This window comes from Citrus sinensis, chromosome 7, assembly GCF_022201045.2.
Source record: "Citrus sinensis cultivar Valencia sweet orange chromosome 7, DVS_A1.0, whole genome shotgun sequence".
NCBI classification, from domain to species: domain Eukaryota; kingdom Viridiplantae; phylum Streptophyta; class Magnoliopsida; order Sapindales; family Rutaceae; genus Citrus; species Citrus sinensis.
In genome coordinates this window covers 6240211-6253065 of record NC_068562.1, presented here as the reverse complement: position 1 = coordinate 6253065, position 12855 = coordinate 6240211, and the positions used below count along the sequence as shown (strand labels likewise).

Below are 12855 nucleotides of genomic sequence, written 5' to 3'. Positions count from 1 at the left end.
CATTTGAAGGTTTAGTGATTTTAAACATGTTATTGATTTTTTTTTTTTGGCTAGGACTTAATTGATTATATTTGAAAATAGGTTTGTTCAATTTGATGAATATGCTACTGCATGTTGTTCTTTTGAGTGATAAAGTATAAATGGAAGTGTGATTTTACTTAATGTTTGGGGTATGTTAGAAATGATGGATTTTTTATTACCCAATAGTCCATCAGTTTTATCTAATAATTAAATATTTTGAAGCAAGGGTATTATCGAAATTTTGACAATCTATTAACAGTTAAGATAATAGAATACTAATATCAGGAAAGGTCTTTATAATTACAGTGATACTTTCCATCATGGTGTTAATACGCTAAACTTGAGGGGAGGTCCCATAAAAATTACCCGGTACCAATTTAAAGGCGCGCTTCAGAGAAAAACCAGTAGCTTTGCGTAGCGTTGTTTTGTTTCGAAATGGCCACAGAGCTCTCTTCTTCACCAGCGCCCGTCTTATCCATAAAACACCAAACGTTTGCAACACTAAAGAAGCCTCACATCTCATCACTCTCACATTTCCTTTCTAAATCTCACCGGCGCTGCAATTATTCTCTCTCTATCTCTAAACATAGCTGTGTCTTTCGAGTCTCTTGCCAGAGCCAGGCTACAGATGCCGAGTTGGCCACTCGAGTTGGACAGGACCGTCTCTTAAAGGTTTCATTTCTTTTTTTATTAATTAATTAATTCGTTAATTAGTTTAATGGAGATTAACTTAACTATATATTTGACTGCTGCAAATGTACATTTCCAGGTTCCTGCATCAAACATAAGGAACTTCAGCATAATAGCTCATATTGATCATGGGAAGTCGACTTTAGCGGACAAATTGTTGCAAATGACTGGCACTGTACAGAAGCGAGATATGAAGGAGCAGTTTCTCGATAACATGGATTTGGAGAGAGAACGAGGCATCACTATCAAACTACAGGTTTTTTTTTTTTTAATAAATTTTTTAAGCTTCATAATCAATTGTTGCTTGGTTAGCATGTCTATTGTTGTTGCTTAAATTATCTTTTTTGTTGTGATATTTCTTTTCAAGCAATAGGAGTTGGTGATGGCCTTTCATGGCTATGGAAATTTGATTCTCTAAGAAGCTGCTGACTCAGCATTCTTGTGTTTCCATAATTTTAGAGTACTTTTGTGTATTTGGGGTGGTAAAATGGCAACCGTGTGGTGGAATTTATAAAAATAAAAAATTTAGTTTTGTGCTGATTGAAATGATGTAGTGGAAAATAATTGAATTTCCGTAACCTCTGCATGTTGTGTTATCATTCATGTCTCCCTGGATATACTTGTGTCTTGTTTTTGAACAGTTCAAAATTTCCAAGTAAATAAGACCTTTTTAAGTTAATTTTTAATCGTTTTGATGTAAGAATAAATATGTGCTACTTGTTAAATGCTAAAGTCATGCAAATATGAGTAGATGTTAGAGATATTAATTGGGGATCAGTTCCTCAGATTTTCTGTAAGAAGATCTGTGGTGAACTTCTAATTGTAAGATGCAAATTGAAAATAGCTGATTTGATGTCATTATGACTTTCCCTGTATAGTTTTATTTTCTGGTAATATATTAGTGGGATTTATGTCTTTCTTTATTTTGTTCACATATATGTCTTTATGAGTTTTGATGTTACAACTTATTTTGGTCAAATTTTTGTGGCAGGCAGCTCGAATGCGTTATGTATTCGAAAATGAACCGTTTTGCTTGAATCTTATTGACACGCCAGGGCATGTGGACTTCTCGTATGAGGTAATTAAATGGAATATATCAGGGGATGAAAGTATTTTGACGAGGCCCTAGACATTGCCATCGTCTACTTCTGTGTCGAAACATGACACTTTGTCTATTTCTACAACTTCTGAGGATTGAGATTTGACATCCTTTTCTCATTTCATTTGTGTGTAGGTTTCTCGTTCTCTTGCTGCATGTGAGGGTGCTCTCCTTGTTGTAGATGCTTCTCAGGTAACTTTTATCTACTCTGTACTTAGCATATCATTTTATTTAACTACTTATACCATTTAACACAGAAAATTGTTTAGACATTCTTGTCCTGGTTCTGTTGATATAATTAAACTTTTATGTCCGATAGCTCACTGAAATTTGTTAACTGACCTGTTGCCAAATGCATGTATTCTTCTGTACCACTGAGACCACCACCACTGCCATTAATATTACTGCATTCATTATCACTATTAACTGCATATATCTTTCTTATTTTGCAGGGAGTGGAAGCCCAAACACTGGCTAATGTCTATTTGGCTTTGGAAAACAATCTTGAAATTATCCCAGTAAGTAAGCCATCATTCTTTGTCTCGTCAATACTTTTATGTTTACTCGTTGATTTATTTATTTATTTATTTTTCCTTTCAAATATTTTGTCTTTGGCCTGAGTACTCAAATAGCGATACATGAAATATACCATACTTTTAGCTTGAAACTGAATTTAGGAAAATGCTGATAATGGAGATAATTTGAGAAATGTTAGGAAATACATTTTCCATGAATAAAATCATCTATTTCCTTTTTCTTTTCTTTCTTTTGAAAGGGAGCTGAGGGGGTAGAAGAGCTGGAGTTGGATGGTGTTTAGGGCTTATATATGTAAAATTGTTGATTAAATACAGTGGTGGAGATAAATTATTGCCTTGATAATGTCATTGTGGCAGACATATGATCACTGAAAAATTGTTTTTGACTATGCTCATGAAATGCATTGAAGCTCCTAGAAATTCTTGTATGGTTGCACTTAGAACACATGTCATGTAAGCCGAGAGGAAAGGTTATGTTTGATTAATTATCTCTAACCTGTTTAAGTCTTGTGATTAGCATTTTACAATTAAAATATTCAAAATATTAGGATTTTATTTACTTACACTCATGACTGTATGTTGATTCATAAATCTCTGCTTATGTTATTAAAAGTCAATTGAGATAGAGCATTGGCACCTGTTTCAGGTGTTGAACAAAATAGATCTTCCTGGTGCTGAACCGAGTCGTGTTGCTAGGGAAATTGAAGAGGTTGGTTTGCAAAAAGCAGGTTCTTTTAATGGGTGTGTAGTTCATGTTGGACCATTGCTGTTTTTCAGATGTCACAGATATTGCCAAAGCTAGTGTAAATTTTTCGTCTTAGGCACATGAAAAAATTTGGGTTTGATAGTGATAAGCTATAACATATTTACTTCCATTGGCTTTAGCTTTTGGTATTTATGAGTATTCAATAGTATCATTGTGTTTAACTAGGATTTCATTTTATTGACTAAATTACAGCATAGGCAAGATGGGCCTGTGTTTGGATACATTTGTCACACCGCTAACTAAATTTGGCCTTGCATGTGAAGGGATATGTAAGGGCTTCAATACTCTTTTTGTCTTTACAAAAGAAATTTATGATTTTATAAGATGAAGAAAAATCAAGTGGTACATTTGTGATGTGTACCAGTTGTCATCAAAGTTGTCAATGAAACTGAAGTAGAAACTGACAATGATGCAAAAAGTGTGCAATGATTTACAATGAATTCCTGACAAGATGGAATTGTTACGCATTTATGCATTCTCATTGCATCTTTCTGCCCTTTCTTAAGTTCAGTTACACCAACTTAATTATATATACTATTGATTGTCTTGCTCTGAGTACAAAAATCGGCTGAAAATAGGATTTTGGTGCGGACATTTGTTAGAAAGTAGTGCTAAAGGTCGCACATTTTCTGTGTAGGTTATTGGGCTAGATTGTACCAATGCAATTCTCTGCTCTGCAAAGGTTAGTTGCATGACATTTGGCTCCACTGTTGGCCTGTGGCTTTTTTTTTTGGGGGGTGGGGGAGGGTACTCAGTGAAATTAGATTATTAAAGAATTCACTAGTTTTAAATATTTTATGCTTCTTTGGATGCTATGTAGGAGGGCATTGGTATAAATGAAATTCTGAATGCAATTGTTAAAAGGATTCCTCCACCCTCCAATACTGCTGGATGTCCTTTTAGGGCTTTAATATTTGATAGGTATGCTTTTTACTTGTCTTTCTTCCTTGACATTGAAACTCATGTTTCTGTTTGTTTAATTATTGTTTTTAAAATTCTAATACCGGGGCATACTTTATTCAAGTTATTCACCTTCAGGCATTTGATTGTTTAGATTTCTGATTGATTAATCATGCGAAGATGGATTATGAAAGTCTGTCATATAGAGGATTATCTAAGCAAGTCTTCATGATTGAAACAAGTGCTTTTCATTCTTCATAAAATTACTAACATGTGCATGCTTGAGTTGACGCTTCCTACAGAGAATTCTCAATTTCTTTTACATATTTTTCCAGAGAATCAGTAACCCTAATACTTGCTGTTGCTGTTCATCTTAATAAAGTTCTTGAAAATATTTTATTGTTTTCACTTTTTTTTTTAAATTTATTTTATGATTATGCAGTTATTACGATCCATATCGGGGAGTGATCGTATATTTTCGAGTCATTGATGGGACTATAAAGAAAGGTGACAGAATTTACTTTATGGCCAGTGGGAAGGTGAACTACTTTTTCAACTTTTAAGTCTTTTCTATACCTTTAATTTGAAGATTTGTGGGATAACCTTATCAAAAAATAACTTTACATACATGTGTTTGCATTCGGTCTATCTGTTTTGTTGCAAGTTATTATAATGGTCATTTAGGTCTTTTCCAAATTTCACTCTGTGAGGAAAGCTGCTAATGTATTTTGAAAAGTGTAATGAGTGATGATAATTAACTATAGGTTTTGTTCTGTGATAATCTGGAAGCAGTTTCAAACTTTGTGACAACTTTGTAATAACTTAGTCTAAACTTCAGGATTATTATGCTGATGAAATTGGAGTGTTATCCCCCAATCAAATGCAAGTGGAAGAACTTCAAGCAGGTGAGGTAAAATGATTCTTATCCATTAGCATCCTTCTCAGTATGACGTGTTGTTTCATGTTTTCATAGTATCTTTTTATTTTTTTGGTGGCTGCTGTCTTCCTCTCTCTCTCTCTCTCACACACACACACTCTCTCTCTCTGTGAGACAGAGGGATAGAGAGTACGAAATAGAGAAGGTTATCTTTATTGTCTATTGCTGAAGTAAAAGTACAAGACATACAGTGTTAAGACATAGGGAAGATACCTCAAGAGACAATACACAACTTATATGCACTTTACACTCAGTAGCACACAATGGTATAGATGTAAAGTCAATGTATAGCATTTATTGTCGCCAACTCAGTAACACTATACCATTGGACAAATAGGATGAATGGTTGGAGGTTGTTTCAAAAATTTAAAATATAAGTTAAAAGATCTCTATCCCTTATGTGTATGGATATATTGCAAGCTTCTATGCAGTTTTCTAGCTAACCCTTCTCCCAGTTATCTGGGCCTTTATTGTAGGTTGGCTACCTTTCAGCTTCTATAAGATCTGTAGCAGATGCTAGAGTGGGTGACACTATCACGCACTTCAATAGAAAGGCAGATAACTTGCTACCTGGATATGAGGAAGCCACTCCAATGGTATTCTGTGGCCTGTTTCCAGTTGATGCTGACCAGTATAATTCTCCAGCTTGTTCTTTTTGGCTTTCTGGTACGATAGAATGTAACTTTGTTGACGTCTATGCCTACACCATCATTTGTTGTCCATTTTGTTGGCAGGTTTCCGGAACTGCGTGATGCATTGGAAAAACTGCAACTTAATGATGCTGCCTTGAAGGTAGTGAAATTGCTAATATGCCATATACAAGGGTTGTCTGTTTTAAGAATATTCCTATTGAACACATCCTTAATACTACACTAGAAACACCATTTCAGGAGTTGAAATTGTGAAGTTCATTATCCTTCTAACAGTTTCTGACTCTTGAAGTGATTTAAGAGATGTGGTGACTAATGAAAGAGAGACTCAGAACTAATTATAAAAAGTTCCCTTAAAATGAGGAGGATTTGAATATTGGAGTTGTTTATTTAATTATTTATTTGCATTTTAGTATTTTATCTGGTCCCCTAATACAACTTATGAAAGGAAACCAAGTTTAAGCGATTTCAGCTTTCGTTCTGTTAATTATCTTGTGAAACACCCAAAAAAGCTCTCGTATTTTGAAGTTCCAAATAGGGTATTACATTAGTCTTAGTTGAAACTAAATCTAGGTTTCTTTTTAGGTTACTTGTCCATTGAAAAGATTCTGTTGTTTGGTAATGCTTCTTGAATTGTTTTACTTATATTATTATCCTTTGTTTAGGAAGTAGTCTCAGGGGATTTTTTTATCTGAGATGCTTGTGATAGCAGCCTTACAGCATAAGCTGCACTTGCTCTCTATAATATGTCTCTTTCTTAAAGTGATTGGAGTTTTAAGGGTTCATGAACATTTTCATTTATGTTTGCTGTAAATGCAAGATGTGTACCCGCTTATTTTTTAAATAATACTATTAAGAAGCAGTGCTTCATCTTGTTATGATGCTTTCTTTGCAGTTTGAGCCTGAGACTTCAAGTGCCATGGGTTTTGGCTTTAGATGTGGGTTTTTGGGTTTGCTTCACATGGAAATTGTCCAGGTTTATTCTCTTTTCAACTTTGCTAGTATTATTGACTTGTAAGTTGGGGAGAATTTGGAAAGTTGGTATTGACCCTTGGAAAATTTTCTTGCAGGAAAGGCTCGAGCGAGAATACAATTTGAGCCTGATAACTACTGCCCCAAGTGTCGTGTACAGAGTGAATTGCGTTAATGGTCAAACTGTAATTTTTTAATCCTGAACTTCCTGTATCTGGTCTGGTTTTTTTGCATCTTCATAAGCATGTGGATTTTGATGTTGAAAGTATGGCTGCCACATCTATGCATAGCATCTCCAGGATGTAGGAAAAAGCTTGAAAATTCAGATTACATAGAACCAATTCTGCATGCTTATGCTTTTCATTTATCTAAATAAATAAAATGATTTAAAGGGTTGAAGGCTGGTTAAATGCCTCTATCTTGGAACCATAGATTGTTTTTATGAGTGGGCATTGCTGTGAAGGAGTCTCATATCTGATACTCGTACTTGCTGCTAATGCAATTACTTGTCATGCCTTTTTCTGTCATTTTGACTTTGGATTTAGTTGCAACTCAATTTTGTCACTTGCTTATTTTACTGGTACTAATCTCTTTCTTCACTCTTCATCACCATTTCCCTGCTCACTTGCTTGAAGGCTTACTTGTAACAATCGTTTCATCCACACTCTGTTTCTTCTTCACCTTCCTTTATGTTACTGTCTGCTTCATCAGCATTTTGCTGGTTTCTTACACCCAGTCCAGACAAAAATATCAACTTTAAATCCTATTCTCCGAGTATTGTACTTGTTATTTTCTGTTTTGTCGGCAAAAGTAGTATTTGAAATGGAAACAAATGGGTCCTAAGTTGTGTCCTCCTTTTTTTTTTTTTTAATTCCCTAATTTTTTTCATCCTGGATAGGTGAGATTTGGGTTGAATAATTTTGTTGCAAGTCAATGCACAAGAAGTTTTAGTGGATAGAAAAAGTGTGATGATGTAATTTTCCCCAGATAAAAGTTCTTGCATTTAATATATATTACATGTGGGTGTATCGTGTAATCTCGTATTTCTTATTGGTATACCTTATAACAACATTCTTGAAGGTTGAGTGCTCAAATCCTTCTTTACTTCCTGAACCTGGACAAAGGAGGTCAATTGAAGAGCCGTTTGTTAAGGTTACATCTTTCATCTTTAGATACTTGTTACTTCTTCTGCTGTTCAACTCCAAATTAAATCATTCTTATGGAGCTTTAAAAATTAATAAGTTACTTTAATTTGATATTTTCCCTTCAGATTGAGTTGCTTACCCCAAAAGAGTATATTGGTTCACTTATGGAGCTGGCTCAAGATAGAAGGGGAGAGTTTAAGGAAATGAAATATTTTACTGAGAGCAGAGCATCTTTAATCTATGAATTACCCCTTGCTGAGGTAACATTCGGCTGCTTGTTTCCCTTTTGCATTGATCTGGTTACTTGAAGCCACTTCTTACTATTTTGGGCTTCCCTTGTTTAATTTTTCATATTTTGTTTTTTTCCTTATAATTTCTGTATATTTGTTTGCAGATGGTGGGTGATTTCTTTGACCAGTTAAAATCTAGAACTAAGGGCTATGCTAGCATGGAATACACATTTCTTGGGTAATCATTTTTAGTGTTTTCCTTTGTGAAACTTCTGTGCATGTTATAGAAATAATCATTATTCATTAATTTTCAGCTTCTTAATGTTCCCTCATGGGAAACTTTAGCTTGAGTGTGTCATAAATAACTTTAAGAGGAGTAAAATGAGGAAGCTGATGATACTGTTGGGCTGCTGAATCAATGGGTTTAATATTGTTCAAAAGCAGGATAAAAGTAAATTAACTCTGCTATGTGAAAGGAGTAATAAATTGCATCTTTTACCTATGAGATATTACAAGTCCCCATCTAAGCTAGTGCTAAAAAGAAAACTCCAGTGGCCCATTGTACATTTGAGCTCTAACAACCATATGTACATATTTATCATTAAAGCCATTTAGAAGGCTTTCACAGTCTAGTTTTCCTTCATTAAATACAAAAAGGTAAATCTCATTTATCTGAAAAACAAGAATATTCTTATCCTTGTTTGTACAGAAGCTACATTTTCTTAAGGTGAGTACCAGCCTTAAGAAAATACAAAAAGGTAAATCTCGTTTATCTGAAAAACAAGAATTATTATTATTTCCTATATGCATCCGGAATTTGGATTTTGAGTCGTATAACTGTGTATCACATACATCTGTTTAACATCTCTCTTTTTACGGGTTGGGTTTGTACTTGCAATATTGCATAATTTCTTCTCAATCTAACTGTCAGGTACAAGGAAAGCCAATTAATAAAGCTGGACATATTAATTAATGGCGATTGTGTCGAACCATTGGCAACTATTGTGCACAAGGATAAGGTTAGTTAACTTTGGCTCATCAGGATATAATTTGTGGATATTAATCTTAAGGAAAACTTCATGGAATACGAAAATGCTGCAAACCTTGAAAAAGGAAATGCTTAAGACAGGCAGACGAATCTTCATCATGCACACAACTTTGGGCTTTCTTTTATTTGGAGTGATTACCAAATACAGAACCATGAAAACTATAAGAATTTCTTTTTATTCTTTCTTATTTTTGCAATAGAAAGTTATGGAAATTTACATAAGTAGCTAATTTTTGTTAATTTTGTTAATACATGTAAATTTTGAATGGAAATGGCATTGATGTATGGAATGTCACCAGCCATGGCTAATATTTGTCCAAGAGATGGCTGATTTTACCTAATAATCTATATTTGCTCCACCCTCTCCTTTAATTTCAGTACGTTAAGGACTTACTTGTTGCTTGTTGTTAGTCGTTTTAGGATTAATTTTAGTATGTTAAGGACTTACCTGTTGCCTGATATTCGTCGTTTTAGGATTATCAGTTTGAAGAAGTGATTTTCATAGATGGCCTCACCTGTGGGCTCTAAATTTATATTTTCTTTATATGAGTTATAGGGTAAAGGCTGCTGTAAAGTTTGAGCTGGAACCTTTCGAGAGTTAAATTTTTTTCCTTAGACAAAATTGTTTTGAGATCCAAGCAAACTCTGTTTTTCAGGCATATGCTGTTGGCCGGGCTTTGACTCAAAAGTTGAAGGAGCTTATTCCACGACAAATGTTTAAAGTACCAATCCAAGTAAGATTTGTAAATCCTTTCAGTATGCCTAATGGCAATTCATCCTCTCCCCTACCCAAGTGAGAAAGGTTAGAACCCCCAATCTCTTGTACTACCCCAAGAGGCTTTACCAGCTAAGCAAACTAGCCCCCAATTTCCTCCCCTTCTATGCATCTATATTTGAATGCATGTTAAGGGTCAAGGAGTGTGACTTAAATTGGGACATAAAATTCTCAATCGCTGTCTCTTTAACCCAATGGTACATGTATATATTTGTGCGTATAATGATACTACATATTTTTATGTCAACGAGCTTGTATCATGCCAACTACTTGTAGTGCTGGTGTCTGTGTATCATAAATACAGATGCTGCTTGACACAGAAACTTACGTAGTAATGCACATAATGGTGTTGATTTTTGCATTCCAGAGCATTCTGGTTAGAATCTCTTTTTTTTTTGGGGGGGGGGGGGGGTGGTTGCTGGTGATATTCCATTCTAAAACTTCATATGTTGAGACAGAGATACAAGTGGCTGATTCTGGAACATACTCTTTTTATTTTATTTTTATTTTTAATTATACACTAATTTGGTTAAATGTTTATGTAATATGACATTGACAGGCATGCATAGGTTCAAAAGTGATTGCCAGTGAAGCTTTGTCAGCAATTAGGAAGGATGTATTGGCCAAATGCTATGGTTAGCCTCTTAAGGAACCTGTACATTTCTTAACGATAAATATTCTGTAAATATACAATATTTTTGCATTAATTTTGTGTTACTTGAGGTTAGCAGCAGAAACTATGCATTCAACTATTTCATACGGACTCACGTTTTATCAATATGGATGTTTGTTGTCATGTGTGGCCTCTAATCGTTATCCAACATAACTGTAGTTCAATTTATTGTCAATAATTATGTTAAAAGTGAAAATCGCTGGTGGAAATTCTCTCACTTTCTTTGTTCAATTTGTTATATTTCTACTCAACAGATGAAAAAAAATAAAAATAGTCCTTGAAATTGACAATTCCAACCTAACATCTCAAGAATATGCTATTCAGTTAGGAAAGTATCAATGTTCACTTGTATACACTCTTTGAAACAAAAAAGGAAAAATGCACACATATTTGTTCTAATTTAAGTAAACAGAGATGGTAGTATCTGTTTAGGTTTTTTCAAAAGGGTTGAATTGGAGTGCAGAACTGATATTTGAGGGTGTTGGGATGATTGGAAAAATCCATGTGTAGTTATAAAATTTAATACGTCTTATTAATCACAACTTATTGCTGCTTGATGTTTTATTTAATGTCCAAATATTTTTCTTTTATCATTCCAAACATGGTTATATTGATGATAGATGAGGGATCATATTTTTAATTTTCAGAAAGATTTCAGCTTTGGAAATGCTGAACCTTTTATTAGTTGAAAGCAAAGTTTAGTTTATCTCTCCCTTTCCTCTCATTCATCACTTTCTACAGATTAATTTCTTCTCCGTCCAAGACCAAAGTGTTTCTTATATTTTACATCTGTCAAGAGCAGTAAAGATACAGTTTTATTTGGCTTTTTCCATGCTAATTGTTTCCAGCTTGTTGTCTTCTGTGTAGTCATTTGCGGAAGAACTTCTCAATTGGGTTTGCTATGTTTCTGAACTGAATGTTTTCTGTATTTTTGCTTTATTATTTAAGGTGGGGACATTTCAAGGAAAAAGAAATTGCTCAAGAAACAGGTATTATATCTTGCCAAAATATTATATTTCCATTTTTCGTATGTCCTCATTCCTCTCACTGATGTTTTAATGTTTCAAGTTTCAACAGTGGGAGGTTGAGCTTGTCATATTCGGTTCTAGTCTTACAATTAAAGAAATTAGTAGTTATCTTTCCCCCATCTATGCTTCTTGTCACTTTGACCTAAATTACTTGCAATTAAAAGCTTGGTTGCATTGAATCACATTTCTTACAATCAATTACTACAGAGCCGTGTTTGGCAGAAGTCTAAAGCACGGTGCGTTAGTGCTTATAGGCAATATGCACATTAGAACGTTGAATATAGGAAAGCACTATGCTCACATGTTTAGGTTGAAATTATAGATGTAACTTTTTCTCGTTGTTAATGACATGTAAATTAGGTGCAACATTTTATTACGTCGCTCAGTTTTTCATTGCAACCCGGGGAAATGGCAACTAACTGGATTTCACAGTTCAATAACACAGTTCTAGTAGTGTAAATATTTTCAGCATGCTATTACTCCTGTACTGGATGGAGATTTTAACTAAACTGCTGAATAATTTTGGTTTATCTCTTGATCGAGCAAATTGTAGGAAACAGACTATATACTATGATTAGCCAGATTAGGCTGTGCTTATACATTATTAACTGATTTTGCATCTATTTTGGTTGTTGCCAGGCTGAAGGGAAGAAACGAATGAAGGCAATAGGCAAAGTTGATGTGCCCCAAGAAGCCTTCATGGCTGTGTTAAAACTTGAAAAGGAGGTGTTATGATCGTGTTAAGTTGTTGCTTGTAACATAATAGTCAATGAAATAACAAAATTTAAATTTACTGCCAAAAGCAGAATCTTTCTGCAGTTAATTAAGAATCTCTCTCTAGGCAGAAACCAGAAAGCAGTGGATTCGTGCAATTTGTTTCTGTTTTGCTTGTGCACGCGCGACGGGCGCTTAAATATTTCAGGGTCTAGTCTTCCTTTAAAGGAAAAATAAAAATCAAAATAAAAAATCTAGGCTGCTACTTATTGACTCATGTATTGTACGGACACAAGGATTTAAATTTTGCCAAAATTGGCCAAATAGTCCATTAAAAGTCGATTGATTTGAGTTGAGAACGATCTGTTGAAATCTTTGGTTCACGAAGGTTGAAGGGCCTGTGTGTTGGTGATTTATATCCAAGTCATTACATGAATATTGCTTTACGTCAGTACATAAAAATAGGAAGTCTTCTCATGACTCATGAGTTTGATATTTGTCTAAATTTATGTCTTTGGACCCTTCAAATTATTTACCGTCATTTATCCTTATTGGTTATATTTTAACACTTCTGCTTTCGTATGCACGAATCACGATGAAGTGCAAAACAAAGAATTGCATGCATAAAAGAATGTAACAGAAGGACCTTGTATGTATGACTGTGTAAGAAA

The 12855-nt window shown here is 34.3% G+C and overlaps 1 protein-coding gene across 2 annotated transcripts; it reads left to right on the top strand.

Annotated features, from left to right (window-relative positions):
• Positions 1 to 383: 383 nt before the first annotated feature.
• On the top strand, positions 384 to 12543 carry LOC102624926 (translation factor GUF1 homolog, chloroplastic). Of its 2 annotated transcripts, XM_006466114.4 has the most exons (22): positions 385 to 693; positions 791 to 967; positions 1703 to 1789; positions 1946 to 2002; positions 2263 to 2328; positions 2993 to 3055; positions 3750 to 3794; positions 3933 to 4033; positions 4455 to 4551; positions 4851 to 4922; positions 5426 to 5580; positions 5684 to 5741; positions 6495 to 6575; positions 6670 to 6756; positions 7652 to 7723; positions 7842 to 7976; positions 8111 to 8184; positions 8878 to 8965; positions 9651 to 9728; positions 10329 to 10404; positions 11391 to 11431; positions 12110 to 12543. In XM_006466114.4, exons 1-22 carry the CDS (start codon positions 457 to 459, stop codon positions 12203 to 12205), a joined length of 2043 nt encoding a protein of 680 aa, XP_006466177.2. In that variant the 5' UTR covers positions 385 to 456; the 3' UTR covers positions 12206 to 12543. The 2 variants fall into 2 exon arrangements, with proteins under 2 accessions (XP_015388837.2, XP_006466177.2); XM_015533351.3 differs by lacking the exons at positions 3750 to 3794; positions 3933 to 4033 and having other exon boundaries at positions 384 to 693; positions 2993 to 3087.
• The last annotated feature ends 312 nt before the right edge of the window (positions 12544 to 12855 follow it).

What these genes read in the sequence shown, in the direction of transcription:
- LOC102624926 (XM_006466114.4), top strand. Translation starts at nt 457, where the DNA reads ATGGCCACAGAGCTCTCTTCTTCACCAGCGCCCGTCTTATCCATAAAA. An exon ending in ACTTTATGGCCAGTGGGAAG is followed by an intron (nt 4,552 to 4,850) that starts GTGAACTACTTT and finishes TCTAAACTTCAG; the next exon opens with GATTATTATGCTGATGAAAT. An exon ending in ATGGAATACACATTTCTTGG is followed by an intron (nt 8,185 to 8,877) that starts GTAATCATTTTT and finishes TCTAACTGTCAG; the next exon opens with GTACAAGGAAAGCCAATTAA.